Source organism: Saccopteryx bilineata, chromosome 3 (assembly GCF_036850765.1).
Source record: "Saccopteryx bilineata isolate mSacBil1 chromosome 3, mSacBil1_pri_phased_curated, whole genome shotgun sequence".
Lineage (NCBI taxonomy): Eukaryota > Metazoa > Chordata > Mammalia > Chiroptera > Emballonuridae > Saccopteryx > Saccopteryx bilineata.
In genome coordinates, this window is record NC_089492.1 from 287,892,952 (window position 1) to 287,915,620 (window position 22,669).

The following is a 22,669-nucleotide window of genomic DNA, read 5'->3' on the forward strand; positions in this document are numbered from 1 at the left end:
ATTCAAAGCCAGCTCTGTAATCTCTTGTAGGCACGGTTCTCTCAACAGCATTTGTATTTCTTGGTCAACCTATTTAATGAAAATCATGTTAAGAATTATGAAAATCATGTTAGGAATTATGGTAAATCAGTGATCAATATGTTTAACCATCATTTACTCATTTTTTTTAATGCTCTTTGGATGTTTAATTTTTCTTTTAGAGAAGCTTTACTTCCTTCTTGTATAACATTTAGTATTTCAGTGTTCAGTGTTATCCTTTCTTACCACTTTCTCTAGGTGAAGAGGAATAAGGCAATGTTGATATTTTTTACAGCTTTTTCAGAGACTTCCCAGTGGGAGCAAAGTAACATTTACATGTGCATTGTAGACCTCCTTTACTAGGTCCAAACGCCCTCTTTTTCTGGGGACACTCCTATTTCCATTCATTATAAAGTTTGACTTCAGTGTGCAGAAAGCCAGCAATAGTTCTGGTCAGGAGATTGGCTTCATTTTCAAATACTGTTCACCATATCTGTGAGTTGCTTTAAAAAGTATTTCAGTCATAGTGGATTTTTAAAAATAAGTTTGTTTTCTAAAGCATCAGATGTGTGTGTGCATGCAGCTTTGTGTCGGGCTGTGGTCCTTACAGCCATTTCCTTCTTTGCGGCCAGTGCTGACAGTAAAACCCAGGAGAAACCTGGGGTGGATGGACTCATATACCATGGGTAGACACTGCATGTTTATTACCTGACCGAGGTAAGGCCGGACAAATAAGACATTTAGACAGTGGAGAGAAGTTGTGGTAGTGGGTTTTTTTTTGTTTGTTTTTTTGGAGCTTTAATCCTAGCTTGCACCTGGTGGGCAAGAAATACACACAGTGGGAAAACACTTTCCTTTCCATTCAGGGCTCCCAAAACCACTGACTTATCCGAGTTTCCTAGAATCAAAGGTTCCTACCTCACCAGCCTTATTCACCTCTGTTCCCCATCTCCTTCTCTCTGCACAAACTGGCCTCTCCTTCAGCTCTCCGCCATCTTGGCTGCTGCTTCTCTCCTCCATGTGGTCTTTCTCTGCTCTCCTTGCAATGCTAGTTTTAGGAACCCAGAGACCGTGGTAGTGTTTTAAAACCAGATCCTTTCTTACATGTTGTTAAAAAATATTTTTATCACTTTTTTCTGATATTAAATATTACCGTGTAGAGGCCGTGTTTACTGCATATTATTGTCGATGTGGAAAGTCTTGCTGGTCCTTGGCCAATGCCTGTTCTTAACTTCTTAGTTTGGACTCTGAATTATATATAGGGGACCTTGTGGAGGGAGAGCTGTGTCTGTGGCCTGGAATCCTCTGTGATTAACTTACTGTGACCCCTTGAAAGAGCATTTTTATCCCCCATGCCTTGGTTTCTTCTGCTGAGCTGCAAGATTGGATTAGATGGCCTCTAAGGGACTTGATTAGAGAAAATTTAGGATGTTGTGATTCTGGATTTTGGAGGGGTTCCTGTCTTGGCCTTTGCATTTGTGTATGAATTTGGAACATTAACTCTTTTAACAGTTGACTGACTCTCTTTTTCTTCTGATTATTTTGAATGAATACTGACTTGTTTCTACTAGGCACTTCCTCAAACCTGTTCCAGATTGATTTTGCTCAGAGGGCTAGCTTTCTGTTACAAGTGACTTGACATAATTTTGTAACAAAATACTCAGTTGCTATCTATGCTAAACAATAATTTAGTTAAAATAGTGGAGTCATTTATTCATTTAAATATATTTAGTGAGTGCCAATGGACTCTGGGATATAATGGGGAGCTAAAAACAGATTTACCCACATGGTGCTTTTGGTCTGAAGGGCAAGGCATTCATTGAAAGAAATAATTACACAAAAGAAATATAAAATCATGACTGTGATAAGGGCTGAAGGAGAAGAGCTAGTGATGTTCTGGGAACTCATAATAAAGGAGTTAGCTTCTATTCTCACTTATTGCCAGCCCTCGGAACTAGTATAGTAACGACTGCAGGGCAATGGGAGCTGTGTCTACTTCTTTCCATAGATTAGTTTTTATTTTTATAGCAACTTTGCAAACCAGCCATTAAGAACTTCATTTCTTTTTTTTTTTTTTTTTTTTTTTTTTTCATTTTTCTGAAGCTGGAAACGGGGAGGCAGTCAGACAGACTTCCCGCATGCGCCCTACCGGGATCCACCCGGCACACCCACCAGGGGGCAATGTTCTGCCCCTCTGGGGCGTCGCTCTGTTGCATCCAGAGCCACTCTAGCGCCTGAGGCAGAGGCCACAGAGCCATCCCCAGCACCCGGGCCATCTTTGCTCCAATGGAGCCTCGGCTGCGGGAGGGAAAGAGAGAGACAGAGAGGAAGGAGAGGGGGAGGGGTGGAGAAGCAGATGGGCGCTTCTTCTGTGTGCCCTGGCCGGGAATCGAACCTGGGACTCCCGCACGCCAGGCCGACGCTCCACCGCTGAGCCAATCGGCCAGGGCCGAACTTCATTTCATAGATGAGGAAACTAGGGCTCATAGAGATTGAAAAATGTCTTTAAGGTCGTACATAGAGCTGTCAAAACTTTAGTACTAAAATTTTAATCCAAGTTCATTTGACTCTGAAGTCTGTGCTCCTCTCCTGCACCTGCGCAGCTAGACTCAGATGTGTCTAATGGCTTCTCTCTCCCAGCAGTGGGGTGCCAAAGTCGCGGGGCATCTTGTTAGGATGTACAAAACATGATGATTTTACTCAGATTTAGGGAAAATATTTTCTATCTTAAAATGGATGAGAATATGTTTTGGATTAGAATACAAAGTTTACATGAATTTTTAAGATACTGTGTTAGACTAAAGAAACTGCAGACCTGTTCTAGACTCTTTGAGCATGTATACTCATGCTGAACAGATCCGAGAACCCTGTGCCCTGCTCCGGTCTTCCTTCTATCAGCCTCCTTTTCACTCTTGCCCACAACCCTTCTTAATTAGAAGTGATTCTGATAAGCTGCCTTTCTATTTTCCTAACATTTGGTGTATTTATTTCTGACCTACAGTCTATTTCTGTGGTTACTTTCAGAATGCGGTAGCAGAATTTCTAGTCTTTTTGTTGATTTCATGTCAGTCTTCCTGCTCAACTTAGCACACTTTATAAGAATTATCTACTGTGTGAGCCTTGCAGTCTGAAGGACAGGTAAGGGAGATTTCACAGTGACCCATTCACACCTGACGTCAGCCACCTTGCAAGGGCTGACTTGGTGGTTAACAGGCCCAGCCTTTTGGGAATGGGCCACAGGCTGCACCACTGTTACGTTTGTGTTTGGGATGGGGACCAGGTCTGGGTTATGCTAGGAAGTCACACCAGCTCCTCTAAAAGGCCTCTGTACTACCAGCTCATGCCATTTTCCTTGGACCCCAAGTCCTTGTCCCTCTTCTTCCCCTGTAGACTCAAGTCTTTGTCCATGCTCATGGACAGATATTTGGGTGCCCTGAAAGCATGTTCATGGACCCGTGCCTCCCCTCTCATCATGATAAAGAGTAGCTATAGGGCAGGCGCTCTGCCAGCTGCCAGCCGCTCTACGGGAGCCCTCCCCGCATCTGGCCCACCACCAGCCAGCCTCCCCTTCTCCTTTGCATAGACACGTCTCCCTTTTTGATATTCAGTTGCAGGCTTCCTGCTCCTTTCTGTCCATTCCCTGTTTACTTCGTAGACTAAAATGTTTCCATGGTAACAGGTTACTTTTCAAAGGGAACATCTTGTCATTTTATTTAATCCACTGCAGCTGAAGAGGCCTGAAATATTAAGTTGTAGTTGCCATGGATACTGCTTTGTTCATTGGTTTCTTTTGTATCAGATTTCATATACAATGAATTTCTTTCTATTTTTTTTTAAATGCTTGAGGAATAAACACAATGACTTACATTATTCTTATAATTTGGCTTCTGGGACTACTTTTTTCATATACCAAAGCAAAGATTTGGAGAATAACAGAGACTGAAGAATCTCAGCTGTTTTGAAAAACATGTATTATTTACATTAGACACACAGAGAAATTCCTTCTTGCTGGTGAGGATAGTGACAATTCTTTTCTTTCTTTCTTTTTCTTTTTTTACTATGTTCACAGTTAAGGATTTCTCAAAGAAGGTGATCCATACCAGAGATCCTGTAGTAAACACAGAGAAAAAAAGAGAAATACATGACATCATTCTCATTGCTCATTAACTGTGGCATTCTTTCTTTACTTGTTCAGCTGTTTACAGTATACATTGGGGGCGAGTCTGTTTGTCACTTAAGCAGCTTTTCTCATTTTTGGCTTTCTTTCTCATCCCCATTCTGTTGGAATGCTGTACTCAACTAACCTCTTCTTTTGACCTTTAGAAACTTATAATTTTCAGATGCCCAGGAAGTTACAGGCTGCTCCTGAGTGCTCCCATGCACCCTTCTGTGGCTTTCCCAGTGGACACATTGTATGTAGCTGTGGTGCAGGAACAAAGCCTAGACATCTGCACTCGTACACTGTGTATATAGGTCTGTGCCATATTATCACAAGTGCAGCCACGGTAATAGAGACCTAGTCCAGCATTGCAAAGGTTTCCCCATCCTCACCCCCTCTTTGACCATTCCTGACAGCTCGCCACTCATCTGTTCTCCAGCTTTGTCATAATGTTACATAAATTGACCTTTAACTTGGATAAGTTTTCTTTTTTAACATGGTTTTCAAATTTAAAAAAAAAACTTTCTTTTTTACTATTTTGTCTTGCTTTAGTTCTTGAAATGAACATAGCACTGAATTAGAGAAAAGGATATGGCTTCTCATACTGGTTCTATTTGTTTGTAATTAATTGTACAAGTTTGGTTCAGTAACTTAATCACTCTGCCATATGGGACTGTGATTGGACCCTGACTTTGGAGTTAAGTAAACTTGAGTTCTAATCCTGGTTTTCCCACATGTTAGCCGTGTAACCCTTGTCAATTTCTTAACCTCTCTTAGATTCAGTTTCCTTATCGGGGCTGGTAATAGTAGCCACCTGCCTTATAGGGTCATCCTTAATATTAGATAGAAAAGTACATGGAATTTGTGTAGCTTGAAACACCTGGGACATAGTGGATGCCCAGTGTGTGTTAGAGCCTTTATTGATGTTACAGTCAGTACTGCTGTTTTCTATAAAGTGGAGATACTGCCTCATGAGGAATAATGAAATAATGTATACCCGACATAGAAAGCACTATTATTTTGCTTGTGTTTAATCATACAATTTTAAGATACCTGAATTTAAGATACAATGGGTGAATACCCTGAGGCAAGGATAAAGGTGTACATAGATGTGTCCTGCATTGTCCTAGGGTGTGACTTCCATCTCTCGTTTCTTATTTCATATGGAGTATCCTTTATCTGGCTTTCCTAGGATTTACACTGTCCTTGGTCTGGATTTTCCTTCCTTAATTGATGGCCACCTTGGCTTTGCCCATACCTGCTCTGTTAGTTAAACACTGCTGTATAGCAAGCAGAAACCTTTTAGTAGCTGTGCTGTTTAAACAGAGGAGGACAGCCTGACCAGGCGGTGGCGCAGTGGATAGAGCGTTGGACTGGGGTGCAGAGAATCCAGGTTCAAAACCCTGAGGTCGCTAGCTTGAACACGGGGTTGCTGACTTGAGCGTGGGATCATAGACACGACCCCATCCATGGTCGCTGGCTTGAGCAAGGGGTCATCCACTCTGCTGTAGACCCCTCCCCCTCCCCCAGGTCAGGGCATGTATGAGAAAGCAATCAATGAACAACTTAGGAAGCTGCAACAAAGAGTTGATGCCTCTCATCTCTCTCCCTTCCAGTCTGTCTGTCCCTATCTGTTCCTTCTCTCTGTCTCTCTGTGTTGTCACAAAAACAAAACAAATACATACAGGACAGAATGAGATCTGGATTTCTGTGACTATCACTACTAATACTTTCATTAATTTCAAGATATGAATTGAATTAATATATAAAATGAGATAATACTGTAGAGCACCCAGAATAGATATAAAATAGTCAATTTTGATAACCCTGGAATCAGAGCTTTTGAGTTTAGCCTGCAATATTTTCTGAAGTTCAGAATGTTTCATAAGCAGTACTTCTCAAAGTATGGTTTGTGGACCTCATTATAAATTTTATCAAATCTCAACCTTCGAGGCCTGTCTTTGTAATATTCTTAGTGAAGAAATGGGAAGCGACATAAAAGACTGTTGCATACCAAAGGACATAGATTGTTCTAGAAGCTCACCCAGCCACTTTTTCCACTGCACACTATTTTCATTTGAAAGAACCAACAGGCCAACGGTGGATATTCAGACTTGGGTAACTGGCAGACACTGTATCGTAAGTGGAGGAAGTTAGCCTGCCATTTCAAGGAAAACAACTGATCATACTGGCCAATGCTAAGATTTGAGCTTGGAGGGGTGGACGACTAGAATTTTGAAAAACTGTATCCACCTCTTTTGAGATTGACAGCTTCTCTGCACCTACAGGCTTTCCTTAGGAGATGGGTGATGATATTAATGAATGTGATTTTTTAAAAATTGTGTAATGGCTTTAGTTGGACAGCTTTGTTGGTTAGTACATCATCCTGCAATGCTGCCAGTTTGATTCCCGCTCAGGGCACATATACATAGAAACAAACAGGTGTTTTTGTCTGTCTCTCTGAAGTCAATCAATAAACACATATTTAAATATTTTTTAACAGTTGTGTAGTGAACTGTATTAGTATCTGAAGATCTGCAAAACTTAGTGAACTGATATTTTCCTATCTAGCCACATTATAAAATCATGTGTGGATAGAAGATCCATCCAAAGTCCAAGACAGACAAATGGATCTTAAAGGAGTCTGAAAGATCTTTGTAAGGTTTTAGGTTCACATTGTACAAAAACCTTTGAGAAATAATCACTTGTGAGCTTTATGTGTAGTATCAGAAAGAATGTCTACAGTTCTGAAAAAGGTATTAAAAGATTCTTTTTTTTTCATTTGCATATCTGTAAGAGGCTAAATTCCCCTATACATTAACAAAAACAACATGTTGCAATAAACTGAATGTAGAACAGATAGGAGAACTCAGCTGTCTTTCATTAAAGAGATCTGCGGAAATGTAAAACAGTGCCTTTATTTTCACTAAGGTTTTTGTGTAAGTACAATCATGTTTCATAAAAAAAAGTCATGCATGTTAATATGTAATGAGCTAATTGCTATGAATAAATAAATATTTTGAAATTTCTCAAAAACGATTTACTTGGGATGCTTAGTAATTTAAAGACTGTAAAGGGATCTAAGACCAAAAAGTTTGAGAATTGTTTTGTTACCTAAGAGAAAAAATGTAGCAATCAGCCTGTGATTATTGAGTGTTTTCTATAAACTGTTGATACTACATATAAATTAATAATTCCTGGTGATTTTTGTCCAGTTTTGCATCTTAGTAGTCCAGAGATATTCATGCAGTTAAGGAACTTTTAGTTTGTCCTGAATGCATACTAATGACAAGTAGGAACTCTGTTAGCTTCTAGGGGATGCAACAAGTGAATTTATTCTCAGATTTTGTACTCTGGAAGCTGATGGTCCCAGAGTGGGTGGAGATGGGAATGCCCACATTAGCCATAGGAGATTATTCTTCTCTGACAGTGCAGTGTGAGCCCCAAAAGGAGCATTCAGGAAGAAAGGGAGCAGGGGAGGAGTGTTTAATTTAAAGTAGAGTTTGGATACTGTCAAAAGAAGATTGTTCTGTAGATCTCAGGTACAGTTGGATACTGGCAGTTTCTCACAAAGCCTGCTTCCTGTCTTTCATCTTTAGTTCATAGTCTGACAGTTTTTCTGTCGGATGCAGCCAGTTCTCCGTAATAGGTTGTGTTGCTGTCTACCTCTTTATATGGACCCAAAAAGTATTTCTTCCATTTATTCTATATTTGGGAGTTTCTGGATATGATAGCTGATGCCAGTGTCTGCTTACCTAGGATACTAATCCTGCTCAGAAATAACTGTTATATCTTTTAGTGTGAAACCCTAATATTTGAAAGTTAAATATGATTAAGGAATGTTTTTGTTGTAAAAATTGATTTTTGGCCTAACCTGTGGTGGCGCAGTGGGTAAAAGCGTCGACCTGGAATGCTGAGGTCGCCAGTTCGAAACCCCAGGCTTGCCTGGTCAAGGCACATATGGGAGTTGATGCTTCCTGCTCCTCCCTCTGTTCTTTCTATCTCTTTCCTCTCTCTGTCTCTTTCTCTCTCTCTGTCTCCTCCTTCTAAAAAGATGAATAAATAAAATGTAAAAAAATAAATAAATTGTAAAAAAAAATTGATTTTTAAAATTTTTTGGTCTTTTTAAAAATTGATTTTAATTTGTTGTGTTTACATAGTTACAAGTGTTCTCCTGAATGTGTCTCCCTTTTTTGTCTGTTTTTAACGAGAGAAAGAGACAGATAGAGAGAGATGAGAAGCATCAGCTCATAGCTGTGGCACTTTAGTTGTTCATTGATTGCTTTCTATACTTGCCTTGACCGCAGGGCTCCAGCTGAGCCAGTGACCCCTTGCTCAAGCCAGTAAGCATGGGTTGTGTCTTTGATCCTACCTACACTCAAGCTGGTGACCTCGTGGTTTTGAACCTGGGTCCTCAGCGTCCCAGGTCGGTGCTCTATCCACAGTGCCACCACCTGGTCAGGCTTTAAATGTTTTTGGTTTTTTTTGTTTTGTTTTGGGGTTTTTTTGTATTTTTCTATAGTTGGAAACGGGAAGGCAGTCAGACAGACTCCCGCATGCGCCCGACTGGGATCCACCTGGCATGCCCACCAGGGGGCGGTGCTCTGCCCATCTAGGGCGTTGCTCTGTTGCAACCAGAGTCATTCTAGCTCCTGAGGCAGAGGCCATGGAGCCATCCTCAACACCCGGGCCAACTTTGCTCCAATGGAACCTTGGCTGCGGGAGGGGAAGAGAGAGACAGAGAGGAAGGAGAGGGAGAGGGGTGGAGAAGTAGATGGGCACCTCTCCTGTGTGCCCTGGCCAGGAATTGAACCCGGGACTCCTGCACGCCAGGCCGACACTCTACCACTGAGCCAACCGACCAGGGCCTGTTTTTTTTTTTTTTTAAAGGGTCTTTGTTTTTCCTTTATTTACGTTATTTTGTACTTACCTTATAGTAACCTTCATGAGTATTAACATAAAGGAGGAAAACTGTTTCCAATTTAGGCTCTTAAGATACCTCAGCACGCTTTTTGGTCTCACCTTTATCATTATTAGCAGTATGACTAATTATTCGCTTCCATTTTTACACAGATAATTAAGATATAAGTAATTCTATTCAATAAGTATTTGGGGGTTTTGTTTTTATTGTGGTACAGGTTTTTTTTTTGTTTGTTTGCATTTTTCTGAAGCTGGAAACGGGGAGAGACAGTCAGACAGACTCCCGCATGCGCCCGACCAGGATCCACCTGGCACGCCCACCAGGGGCCACGCTCTGCCCACCAGGGGGCGATGCTCTGCCCCTCCGGGGCGTCGCTCTGCCGAGACCAGAGCCACTCTAGCGCCTGGGGCAGAGGCCAAGGAGCCATCCCCAGTGCCCAGGCCATCTTTGCTCCAATGGAGCCTTAGCTGCGGGAGGGGAAGAGAGAGACAGAGAGGAAGGGGGGGGGGGTGGAGAAGCAAATGGGCGCTTCTCCTATGTGCCCTGGCCAGGAATCGAACCCGGGTCCCCCGCACGCCAGGCCGACGCTCTACCGCTGAGCCAACCGGCCAGGGCCTAGTACAGGTTTTTTTTAGCTAAATATGATATTGGCTTATTATAATATTTTTAAAAATTAAAAACACAAAAAAAGAAAAAGTGTTAAACTGAAAGGAACCAGGAATGTTTGTCTTGGATTTATGAAGGACTTAGCAGTGTATGTAGGCAGTGATGGGGAAATGTTTTCATAACCAGCCACTTGAGGGGCTTGGCATAACACAGACCTAGAACAACGTGCGAGTTGAGCTGTGGCTACAGATTACTGGATGGGCTGTGGCTGAAGCTTTCTGAGATGATACATTTTGGCTCAACTTACATGCAGGCAGGCAGGCATTTGGAAAGTATTTAGAAATAAAGGGAGAGAGCTTTTGGCAGCTAGTTTGGCTCTTAGCTAGTTATGAAACAAAGGGACAAGTTAGAAGGGAAATTGGGAATGCCGACTGCTTGCTTTTCTTAAAGAAGTACTGGTGATTAAAGTAGCCTCCTGGCCCATTGGTTCTTCTCCATGCCTCCTAAAACAGCTTCTGGTAGCTGGTACAGAAACCTGCTAGAACAGTCCACCTTGTAGCTTCTGTTTTTCAGCGTCCCATTTGCCTACTGAAGATGTGAAGATGACTTATATTTTAAAAGTCAGCCCTTCATATCGTCTTTTTCTACCACCACCCCCCCTCTGCCGTTCAGCCTGCACATTGGCTGGGCTTTACTCCCACGTGGGACGTTCTCTGCTGTGTTTATTTTCTCCTTCAGAGTCCTCTTTGGAACTTAACCTGTTCATGGACTGTTTCTCCCTGAAGCCTGCCTAGTTTTGGTCACTCGCCATGTCAGTTTTGTTCTGTTTCTCCTAAAGTGTTCTGTGCTCTGAATGTGGTTGGCCCTGTTCTGGTGTCTTGGGGGTGGATACTAGCTCCCCAGGTAGAGGGGTTGTAAGCTTATAAGTACTGGAGACACATCTTTTCTTTTTGTTACTTGTCTCTCCTTTGTCATGTCTATTGGCTACCTTGGCCAAAATAAGACTCTTCCTGAGAAAAATTTGTTGAATTAAAAGAAGGAAGTGCTGGACCCAAGGCCTTTGAAGGAAATAATAGTTTTTCAAAATTCACTTTAACAGATTCAGCAGTGGAAGTGTCATATGAACTGGGAGTCCTGGCAGGGCAGGGGCTGCGTTGCTCTGTTCTCCACGGTGCGCCAGGAAGGACTGCGCACAGCCAGGGACGGAAAGGGTACCCAGTAACTGTTTGTCATGAAGGAGTGAAAGGAGGAAGACTCTCCGCACACTTGCGGGGGTGTGGAGTACAATGGGGAGGACATCAAGTGAGGTTTCTTGGAAATAGTGCTTTTTAAAAGGAACCTGGTGGTTAGGATTTGGAGCAAAGGAGGGTGGGCCTTGCAGGTGCAGTAAGAGTGGCATAGACCGGCTCTCTCTGGGCTCTGACCTAGTTTGCAGCGACAGGGCTAAACACACCTAGAAAGCTCGAAACACCGTTGAACGCAGGACCCATCATGGTGCCTTCCTCAAGAAAATGGTAAAGAAAATGGAAATTAACCAGAATGCCAGATACCCTGGCTCCTTCTGTGTGAAACCAAGATGAGAAGATGAGCTGTGGGATCTGGCACTGTGGTTCCTGTGTGGAAACAGCCGCTGGTGGAGCCTGGCCCTGCATACCACTGCTGCCATCATAGCGCAGCTGCAACAGGAGACATGAGCTTGAAAGACCAGGAGAAGCTCCACAATTTGCAGTTAGCTGGGCTCATTCCCTCACATCTTTTTTTTTTAGGTGAGAGGAGAGAAGACAGATAGACTCCCACATGCGCCCCAACCAGGATCCACCTGGCAAGCCATCTGGGGCCGATGCTTGAGGACTGAGCTATTTTTAGCACGTAAGGCTGTTGTGCTCAGACCAACCAAGCTATCCTCAGCATCCAGGCCATGCTCGAACCAGCCAGTTGAGCCACTGGCTGTGGAAGGGGGAAAGAAGTGGGGAGAGAAGCAGATGGTCATTACTCCTGTGATCCCTGACCAGGACTTGAACCGAGACGTTCATACACTGGGCCAATGCTCGATCCATCTACTTAATTCCTTAGCCCTTCTTATCATCTGACCTATTATTTATTTCTGTGGTTTTTGTTTTGTTTTGTTTGTTTCTTAACCTGAATGAGAATACACATTCCAAGAAGGCAAGGACATTATTTTGTTCATTGGTTTATCCCCAACACCTAAGATAATTTTTGGCTTATAGTAGGTACTTAATAAATATTTTGTGGAAAGAATGAATGAGCGAATGACCTAGCATGTGTGCTAGGAACCATAAGTTATCTTGTTTATGTTTTAATAAGGTTTATTGTAGGGCACCCTGAAATGTTTTGAAAAGAGGAAGCTTCTTTTGGGATTATCCTATAGGCCTGTGCGTCTCTCTGTGGTGTGGATGAATGATGGGTGAAGTTATGGCTGCATTGACGGAGTTTTAAGAGATGTGTGTGTGTGTGGGGGGGTACACGTACAAGGAACCATTAGAAATGGTGCATTCTTCCTAGTTATACCTCATTTATTTGAAGTCAGTTTCCTTGAAAAGTATGTGAATGTTTATGCTAAAACTATACGTGCTAACCAAATCTATTCTTTTCATAACAGGAGACTGAACAGTACCCAGGGGGAAATTCGTGTTGGTCCTAGCCATCAGGTAAAGCGCTAAAGTTTTATTAGCTTCTTTAGTAGGTTTTTATTTCTTAGTATTCTAGTATTCTACCGGCCCTTTTATTCTGTTGAGCAGCAACTTGGAACTGTTGTTATCTCTACAGGAATTTTTTATACAAATGCAGAGGGGTTTTTTTTTTCCTCCTCAAATTACTTCATACTTTTGTTGTTTAATTATGGTAAAATGTATAAGTGTAAAATTTATCATTCTAGCCATTTTAAGTGCACAATTAAGTGGCATTAATTATATTCATATTGTGCAGTCATTACCACTAACTTCCAGAACTTTTTCAATTTCCCAAACTGAAATTGTACCCATTAATTAAACACTAACTCTTCATTCTTCCCCCTTCAGTCCCTGGCATCGACATCTCTAATTTCTGTTTGTATAAATTTTCCTGCTCTAGATCTTTCGTATCAGTGAAATCACACAGGATTGTCCTTTGTGTCTGGCTCATGTTCCTTAGCATAATGTCTTCAGGGTGCGTCTGTGTTGTAACGTGTGGACATTTCATTCCTTTCTAATGCTGAATAGTCAGTCGTTATGTGTAACACATTTGTTTATATCTAGTCACCTGTTGATGAGCATACTTGTTAACTTTTTTAAAACTCAAGAATCAAGTTAAGATACTTGTCAGTGGGCCTGACCTGTGGTGGCGCAGTGGATAAAGTGTCGACCTGGAAATGCTGAGGTCGCCGGTTCGAAACCCTGGGCTTGCCTGGTCAAGGCACATATGGGAGTTGATGCTTCCAGCTCCTCCCCCCTTCTCTCTCTGTCTCTCCCTCTGCTCTCTAAAATGAATTAAAAAAAAAAAAAGATACTTGTCAGTGGGAAGTATGTTTTGTTGTGACCTATGCCCTCTCATGTTTTACTCGGTTTACTAAAACTCTGGTGTCATCTCTTTCTTTGGTCTATCAGTTAGGATGCTTTAATAGACAGGAGCAGAAATCTTGGGCTGAACTTGGCTGTTTATGGTCCCACATATTGTCACCTTTTGGTCAGACAGGACCAGGTTCTGCTTCCCCATGATTCTCCTGGTGCTTGGCTGTCCCCTGTGGGTTGGCTTTTTCTTAGGCCAGTAGCCTAATTTCACTGGTCCTCAGATGCACTTCTTTTCTCCATATTTTATTATCTCTGACAGACTTTATTGTACATACTCTGGTGTGATTATAATGGAATAGGCATAAAACAACAGTGGACCTTATAGTGAATAAAATATAGCAGGTGTTGCGAGGAGGAAAGAGATCATCTTTCTTTTCCCCTTAGAAGCAAGGAAAACTCCCAGGTCTCCCTTAGTCTTCACATCTCATTGGTATGGATTAGGTCATGTGTCCATTTCTAAACCATGAGGAAAAGGGATTTAGCATGATTGGCATGGAATGTCATTTGAGTTGGAATGGATGTAGGGGAGTCAGCCACTATGGCCAACACATGCTAGAGACGTGAAATACAGGTGACTTCTAAGAGTATAGAGGTTTTATTAGTCTACCTAGTTAGTCATTTTTCTACCTAGTTTTGAGTATTTCTTGTATGTCATTCGTTTTGTTAAAAACCTATATTAACTTCGTAATGAGAAAGCAATGAAGGAATATTAAAACCCAAACACAGAAATCATCAGGGACCTCTAATTACTAGAACCAGTGTTATAACTGAGGTAAGCAGAAAGAAGCTGAAGAGACACTCCCCTCACTGTCTGTCTGCTTGGTCGAGTACAGTAAGTCCTCACGTAACATTGTGACAGATTCTGTGACTGAGTGAAACGACGTGTGGTGGAACAGATTTACCGTAGGCGGATTCAAGCAGACAAAAGTTAGGTTTCTGTGGCATATCACCAACATTATAGTGAAATGACAGGGAACAGAAGGACCTGCCCTGTACCCTTTCTTTAGTGTGACCTGTTAGGTGTGGCTGTGCCACCTCGCCTCTGTATCTTCTCCGCCTTTGGGCCGAGGACCCAGCACCAGCCCGGTACCACTCACTTACCTCTCCCTCTGCTCTCTCTTCTCGCTGTATTTTCACACCTAATTTTCCTCCCTCCTTGATTTTTGCATTGCCTTGAGATCTTTGTATTAGAGTTTTATTTTACAGATTTTTTTCCTCCCTACAGTAACAAAAAAAGTGGTTCTTAAATATACTGCTCACAAAAATTAGAGGATATTTCAAAATGAATATTAAGCGATAAAATATCCCCTAATTTTTGTGAGAATTTTAAGTTCTTGGAAATGAACAGATAAACTATATTTGGATTTTTGTGTACTTTTATTTAAGATCAGATATTTATTTTATGTCAGATTTGATGTAAATTTTGTACGGTATACCTTCAAAAAGAAATGTTTTGGAGCACCAAATATAACAGGATCTTCTTATGAGTTGGCAACATTTACCTTCTTAAAATTTTTAACTCTGTTATTAGGTAAAATAGTAACATATGCAAAAATAAGGAAAGATTAGTACAATAAACCCCCTTAATCCTTATTACTCAGCTTTTACACTTACTATTAGTAGAACTTGTTTATTTTTTCTCACACTTCTTCCACCATTATTTTGAAATGAATCAGAATTATATCATTCACTTGTAAATATCTCAGCTTTAAAAAAACAATCATAATATATCACACCTAATAAAAATGAGCTATTTCTTAATATTCAAATGTCTACTATGTCCAGATTTCCCTAATTATCTCTCACTTTTTTTTTTTTTTTTTGGTATTACAGTTTAAATGGGAATCTCAATAAGTCATGTATTACAACTGGTGGATAATGGTCATAAGTCTCTTTTAAGTCATGATTCTCATATTCTTCTCCCCCTCTCAATGTATGTGTTGAAGCAGAGTGTTTTGTCCTGTAGGATGTCCCACAGTCTGGATTTGGCTGATTGAATCTTTATGTGTCATTAAACTTGTTCCCTTGTCCTTGGTGTATCTTGGAAATTAGTAGTTAAGTCTAGAGAGTTAATCACATTCTAGTTTGGTGACCTCTCCTGGCAGGAGGAGGGGTGCTCTTTGCATCTAGGAGGAGGCACAGGTGTCTTTTAATGATGATTTGCAGCCTTTGCTTGTTACTTAGGTCCACTGTTTTAGTTAGGGATCTCAAAATGGCAATACTCTAATCTGGTCATTCCTTGAGTTATTAGTGATTATGTGAAGCTTCCTTCTTGATATTTGATTCCCTGCATCACATAGGAAAGTCAGGATTAATGCTAGACTCTCTCCTCTATTTACCAGTTTTCAAAATAGAGTTGGTTCCCCAACATCTTGCGGTGGTGACCACTGGATATAAAATTATCTAGTATCTGCTAAACAGTTGCAGTTAGTCTTGATGATTCAGTTTTCTATTTTGGGGATAGATAGGTATCTCTCCCTGCTATCTTCTGTGTCCTTTTGACTCAACCCTAGTGGAGTTTGGTAGGTTCCTCTTACCTGGCATGACACGACTGTAATGTCTCATCTTGTCCATTCTCTACCTCAGACCTGGAATTAAACTTTTCTCACAGGAGCCCTCATTATTTCAGTGGGACTTATTTTCTTTGATTGCAGGGGTGTTCATTATTATGTATTTCCAGGTCTTTTTAGGAAACAGATTCAGAAATATGCTTTTTGTCTTTTTTTTTTTTAAAGATGCTTATCTTTTTTTAAAATTTTATTCATTTTAGAGAGGAGAGAGAGACAGAAAGAGAGAGAGAGAGAGAGAGAGAGAGAGACAGGGGGAGGAGCAGCAAGCATCAACTCCCATATGTGCCTTGATCAGGCAAGCCCAGGGTTTCAAACCGGCGACCTCAGCATTTCCAGGTCGACGCTCCATCCACCGCGCCACCACAGGTCAGGCGCTTTTTGTCTTTTTTGAAGATAAAATATATCATGGCTTCCTTCTGATACTGCCAATTCAAATTCAAAATTGTATGTAGACCTTATGCTCATCTTATTTTTCTTTCATCCAAATTTGTATCTTTTTCTTCTATCTCAAATCCTATTTTTAAATGACAACCAACATGAGTATTTGCTTTAATCCATAAAACATATATACAGGTCAAAAATAACAAGACTCACACTGATAGAAATAATATGATTATTGGAAACAGTTTAGTGTTAACATTTTTTTTTTTTTTGGCCTTAGGATATGTCCCACTAGGGCTGCATAGGCAAAACTAATACATTTTAAATTTACTTGAAATAGTTCCTAAAGGGGAACCAACTCAGTGCATAGTTTAAGTACATTTGTTTCATTTTGCTTTAGAGTTTTTAAGGGACTATTGATTTTTAAACTTAATTTTGTTTTTATAATTATGTAAAATATTTACATGGCTCCAAAGTCAAACATACGCTTGACTTGTGGTGGCGCAGTGGATAAAGTGTTGACTTGGACCGCTGAGGTCGCTGGTTCGAAACCCTGGGCTTGCCCAGTCAAGGCACATATGGCAAGGAACAAGCAAGCAATGAAGTGTTCTGCCATACAATTATTTTAAAAACTCAAAAAAACTAACATTAAAACCATGAACTTTCACATAATAGTCAAGATTTTTGGACTTTGGAAAAGTTAGACAGTGTGCAGCTGCTGGTTCTTACTTCTGAATGGCAGCATTCTCAGGACGGGCAGCTCTCTTCATTTCACTCTGGTTCCAGTCACTCCTTCGGACCTACTCCCTGCACACCGATACCAGAGCCACTGCCACATGCGGCTGTGAGCACTCAGAAGGGGCTGGTCCAAATCCGGGTGTGGCGTTTTCTGTACTGTGGACACTACAATATTGAACTGAGTCATGTGGCTCTCAGTTTAGTTCTGTTAGACAGTGCTGCCTTATACTAAGCCAGCTTAATTCATTTATATTTTTGCCTGGGTTCTGTGGACACTGGAGCTTTAAAACTGGAGCTCTTAGTTTAAAACAGTGGTTCTCAAAGTGTGCGCCAGGGCGCACTGGTGCACCTAGAAGATTTCCAGGTGTGCCCTATGGTATTCCAGAGAAATATGTGCCTGTGGATACCAAAAAACCAACAGGGTTTTGTAGTTTTGATTTTGGGGGGACAGAGGTATAGGGAATTGGCTGTAAACTGACAGTCTGCACAACCCCCCACCTCACTTGCCTGATTAGGTTGCAAAAGGCTGTTAAGCTGTGGGGCTGGATTGTTGAAACTACCCCCCATGTTCCTCGGAAGACTTCCCTGGAGGCAAGTTTCTTCTATCCTTTGTTTGGTGTAAAGTTAAGATGATATGTATGGTGGGGGTTTTGGATTGATGATTAAACATAAGGAATTGTCTCTTGAAGCCTTTTGAATTTCTATAAAAGAAGAATATGTGGCAATATCTAAAAAAGTTTTGAACATTTTACTATAATTTTCAACATCCTATTTATGTGAATTAGAATTTTCCACCCTCAACACAATTAAGAGTAAAAAGAGAGGAATTCTTCAATGTATTGATGAGGAAATGAGAGTTTGCTTTTCAAATATATGCTAAACATTGAAGAAATTGCTAGGACATATCAGGCTCGTGTTTCTCATAAACACAAGAATGAAAAAACTTAACACATTTATGACAGGACATGTCGAATTTACTATAACTCTTACTAAAAATGTATCTATATACAGTGTGTCTGTAAAGTCATGGTGCACTTTTGACCGGTCACAGGAAGGCAACAAAAAATGATAGAAATGTGAAATCTGCACCAAATAAAAGGAAAACCCTCTGCCTGACCTGTGGTGGCGCAGTGGATAAAGTGTCGACCTGGAAGTGCTGAGGTCGCCGGTTCAAAACCCTGGGCTTGCCTGGTCAAGGCACATATGGGAGTTGATGCTTCCAGCTCCTCCCCCCTTCTCTTTCTGTGCCTCTCTCTCCTCTCTAAAAATGAATAAATAAATTAATTAATTAATTTAAAAAAATAAAAGGAAAACCCTCCCAGTTTCTATAGGATGATGTGGCAGCATGTGCTCATGCACAGATGATGATGTAACACTGTGTATACAGCGGAGCAGCCCACGGCCATGACAGTCGAGATGTGGACGGTACAGAGGAAAGTTCAGTGTGTTCTGTGGCTTGCTAAATTCGAATCCGTGACCAAAGTGCAACATGAATATCGGCGCATTTATAACGAAGCGCCACCACATAGGAATAACATTACTCGGTGAGATAAGCAGTTGAAGGAAACCAGCAGTTTGGTGGAGAAACCCCATTCTGGTAGGCCATCAGTCAGTGACAAGTCTGTAGAGGCTATACAGGATAGCTACCTAAGGAGCCCTAAAAAATCTGTTCATGAGCCCACATCGAACTGCACTGAATAGGTCTGAAACTGGGAGAGTTTTCCTTTTATTTGGTGCAGATTTCACATTTCTGTTGTCTTTTGTTGCTTTCCTGTGACCGGTCAAAAGTGCACCATGACTTTAAAAACACACTGTATATAAAAAGATAGCCTGACCAGGTGGTGGCACAGTGGATAGAGCATCAGACTGGGATGCTGAGGACCCAGGTTCGAGACCCCAAGGTCGCCAGCTTAAGCGCGGGTTCATTTGGTTTGAGCAAAATCTCACCAGTTTGGACCCAAGGTTGCTGGCTCAAGCAAGGGGTTACTCGGTCTGCTGTAGCCCCTTAGTCAAGGCACATATGAGAAAGCAATCAATCAACAACTATAATGTGTCGCAATGCGCAAGGAAAAACTAATGATGGATGCTTATCATCTCTCCATTCCTGTCTATGCCTGTCTATCCCTCTCTCTGACTCTCTGTCTCTGTAAAAAAAAAATAATAATAATTTTTGTCATTTTTTATATTTTAACTTCTCTTTTTTATGAATTCTAAAAAGCATAACTAAAAATTAACATAAAAATGTTTTTTAATGTCAGAATAAGTTTAATTTTGTCGTATTTATTTCATTTAATTACCATAAAAGCACAGTTGGACTTTATATTTTTTTCTTTAATATTTGACTTAATTATTATAACATATTTCTCAGAAATTTGTATATAGTGCTCCTACAATTATTTGTAGGATTTTAAATGTGCCCGACTTCAAAAAGTTTGAGAACCACTGGTTTAAAATATTAGACTAATGTGTCCATGTTCACGTTTTAAGAAAATAAGGACATGTATGTCTTGCACATGGTTGACTTTTCACAGATCTCTGATGGCTGTGGTAGTACCTGCTTATTTTGCCCCAGCCTAGTGAGGATGAGAAAATGCTTGAGGTATTTGAATCTTGAAACCAGAGCTGACTTCGAGTCTTGGTTGTTGAACACTGATGTTAAAATAGTTTTAAGCTTTTTTTATTGTACTGTACATACAGTGAACTGTATGTATATTATGTCTTCCGTTCGGTCTGCTGAGACAGTTCCTATTAAGACGCAGAACATTTCTGTCACCTCAGAAAGCTCCCTCCTGCCCCTGCATGAGCAGCTACTGCTCCCCTAGTTTCTGCCCCGTCAGTTGTTCAGCTGTTTTTAATGTTAACTCCATTCTGTGTCTTTTTTTTTAATGTTGACTGTGACTCAAATGGACTCTTTTGAGAAAAGCATAAATTGAACAGAGTAGTTCATTTAATATTTTATCCATATATCATTAGGTGAGATTTCATTATTTGTAGCTCTTTGTAGACTTATTATATTAGAAGTGTGTGTTTGTTCTTTCTTTATCAAGGCGCTGTAATCTTCTGAGACACTTTTTTATTTATTCACACATGTCCATTTCTGTTCCATTCTTTGAACTTTGCTGGCCGTGGTTTAACTTTGACACTGTTTACTGCTCCCTGAGCAGAGGTTAAGGGGCCCGTTGTGAAATCTGGAGTCCCAGGATGACCCTGTGGTATGTCACGGGCGTTGTCGGTGACGTAGGGGTAGGGGTGGGGGGGTTCAATGCTGCCCGCAGGTGCAGGGAGTAGGTGTCCCTTCCCGGCTGCCTGAGGGCCTTCCTGGGGCTGGCTGTGACTTTCTCATCTCTGTCTTCTAGGCCAAACTTCCCGATTTGCAACCATTCCCTTCTCCAGATGGTGACACTGTGACCCAACATGAGGAGCTGGTCTGGATGCCTGGAGTTAACGACTGTGACCTCCTGATGTACTTGAGGGCAGCAAGGTAATCAGCGTTCACCCGATCCTGCTTTTTAGATGAAGTCATCTGAATTGATTAGTAGGCAATAAACTTTCTCCTGTCCCCTGAAATGTTATTTATATATCAGGCAGCCTCTGACTTTAATTTTATTGTCCCCTTTATAATCAGAGCCTTGATCCTTCTCAATGGAGAGGGGTGATTCTGCCACGGGAAAGTCGCTTTTTTCTTCTTACTGTGTCTGTCCCACACCAAGGTTTGGGACTCTTCAGAAGGATGCCATTTAACGCCACACAGGCGACTGCCATACTCCTCAGCACACTGAGTAGCTGGGCCTTCCAGCCCGTCCTAACATCTGGGTACAGATTTCCCAGCTCCTGGCTGTTCACTGGTGCCGGCCTGAGCATGAGGTTTTGCGGCTAACCTACATGAGAACTTGCTAACCTACCAGTGCTGGAACAACAGAAGAGAAGTTCAGATCTGTCCCTGACACTCGTGGTGCAGGCTGAGGCCTGCCTTTGTCTGCAGCGAGGTTTTGACTCACTGTAGTAACATCAACCGTGTGCAACAAACCACGGAAACGGGGCTGCACTGCACAGGGTCACACGAGCTGAGGGTGCTGTCGCTGAGGGGGTGACTGCAGAGACCTCTCTGTATCGCTTTTTTACTATTAGTTCACCTAAAGGCACCTGATGTACAGCATGAAAGGAATTAAGTAAAGTTTTCAGAGGATTTAATTTCATATGCTTTTTGGGGACTTTTCTTTCAAGAGATTGCCATCTAGCCAATTGTTGTGGCTAATAGTTTTAGGTCACTCATGCTCTGAAAATTAACGTCTCAGTACTGATAAAGCACGGGAAGAATAACAAGAATAGACATGAGTAAAAATAACATTTTTCTTTCTGAGTGAGTGAAGGGTGAATTGTACGGGAACTTAAATAATTTTTCTTTTTAAAACAAGAGCAGAAGTAGGACTGAGAACCCTGATTTGCCATGCATGTGGTAACAGGATTGGTCTGGACTGGAAATGTGCACTGATCACTGAGGGTTAAACTTTCTGTACTGATGCTTTCCCTTCCTATCTTCCAAGGAGCATGGCGGCGTTTGCGGGCATGTGTGACGGGGGCTCCACAGAAGATGGCTGTGTGGCAGCATCTCGGGATGATACCACGCTCAACGCTCTGAACACTGTGAGTCTTTCGAAGTCATGCCGGGTGGGAAGAAAGTTCCTTTTTTCTTGTGCTGACTGTTGGGAACATGTGATGGGCATGGAACATGGAGGAGCCTAGAATCTTAGGAGTGAGTACAGTGGTGTGGTGCTGGGATTGAAGGAAGAGTTGTGGTCATGGCCATTGGACTCCATGACCTTAGGCCAGGGTGGGGCATCTCCAGGCTCATCTCCTACCCTGAGCCTGAACTCCTGGCCCTGCCCCAGGTGAGCTCTAGGGCTTGTGATTAATCTTGATCAGATCTCACAAGGCTGAATACTCCGCATAGATGATCTTATTTACTGCTTACTACACCCCTCTTAAATACTGTTATCACTATTGCAAACACAAGGAAATAGTTTAGAGCAATTAAGTTGTGATCCAAGGTCATACACCCAAGAATTGGATCCAGGGACTGTGCTCTGTTATGGTCAACAGTGCCGTCTCTGTCTGAGACCCTGTGTTCAAAGTGCATGGAAGGACTGGAGGGGATAGACTTCTCTGAACATATTTTTCTTAATGGATTTGACTTTGTAACCATTCAATAGTTCACATGATTATATAAGCTTTAAAAATAATCCATAAAAGAATCTAAAGTAAACTATAACAAGCGAGCCTAAAGGTACTGAGTTGGTTGCATGAAATCCCACCATGATTACTCATCTGGTTTAACCTTACCACGCACAACAGCTCAGACAAAACCCATCTCCACAGACGATGTGATTACTCAGACTAGTTCACTTTTTTGGATACTTCTTTTTGACTTGAGATGATGTCCTTCCTGTAGGGCTATTTAGGAAACAATATATTTTAAAGTTTCTTGAAATAATTCTTGGCCTGACCTCTGATGGCACAGTGGATAAAGTGTCAACCTGGGATACTGAGGTTGCCGGTTCGAATCCCTGGGCTTGCCTGGTCAAGGCACATAGGTTTATGCTTCCTGCTCCTCCCCCTTTCTCTCTCTCTCTCTCTCTCCCCTCTCTTTCTAGAAATGAATAAAATATAAAAAAAATACTTTTTAAAAAAGAAATGATTCTTTATCTAGTTA

The 22,669-nt window shown here is 41.5% G+C and overlaps 1 protein-coding gene across 5 annotated transcripts in view; it reads left to right on the forward strand.

Annotated features, from left to right (window-relative positions):
• RERE (arginine-glutamic acid dipeptide repeats) overlaps positions 1 to 22,669 on the forward strand; it is a 433,372-nt gene that overhangs the window by 299,108 nt on the left and 111,595 nt on the right. For all 5 annotated transcript variants that reach the window (XM_066270541.1, XM_066270544.1, XM_066270542.1 and 2 more), the window contains 3 exons: positions 12,325 to 12,373; positions 20,316 to 20,440; positions 21,504 to 21,603. In XM_066270541.1, the coding sequence (XP_066126638.1) occupies positions 12,325 to 12,373; positions 20,316 to 20,440; positions 21,504 to 21,603 (274 nt within the window). The remainder of the gene's footprint in view (positions 1 to 12,324; positions 12,374 to 20,315; positions 20,441 to 21,503; positions 21,604 to 22,669) is intronic.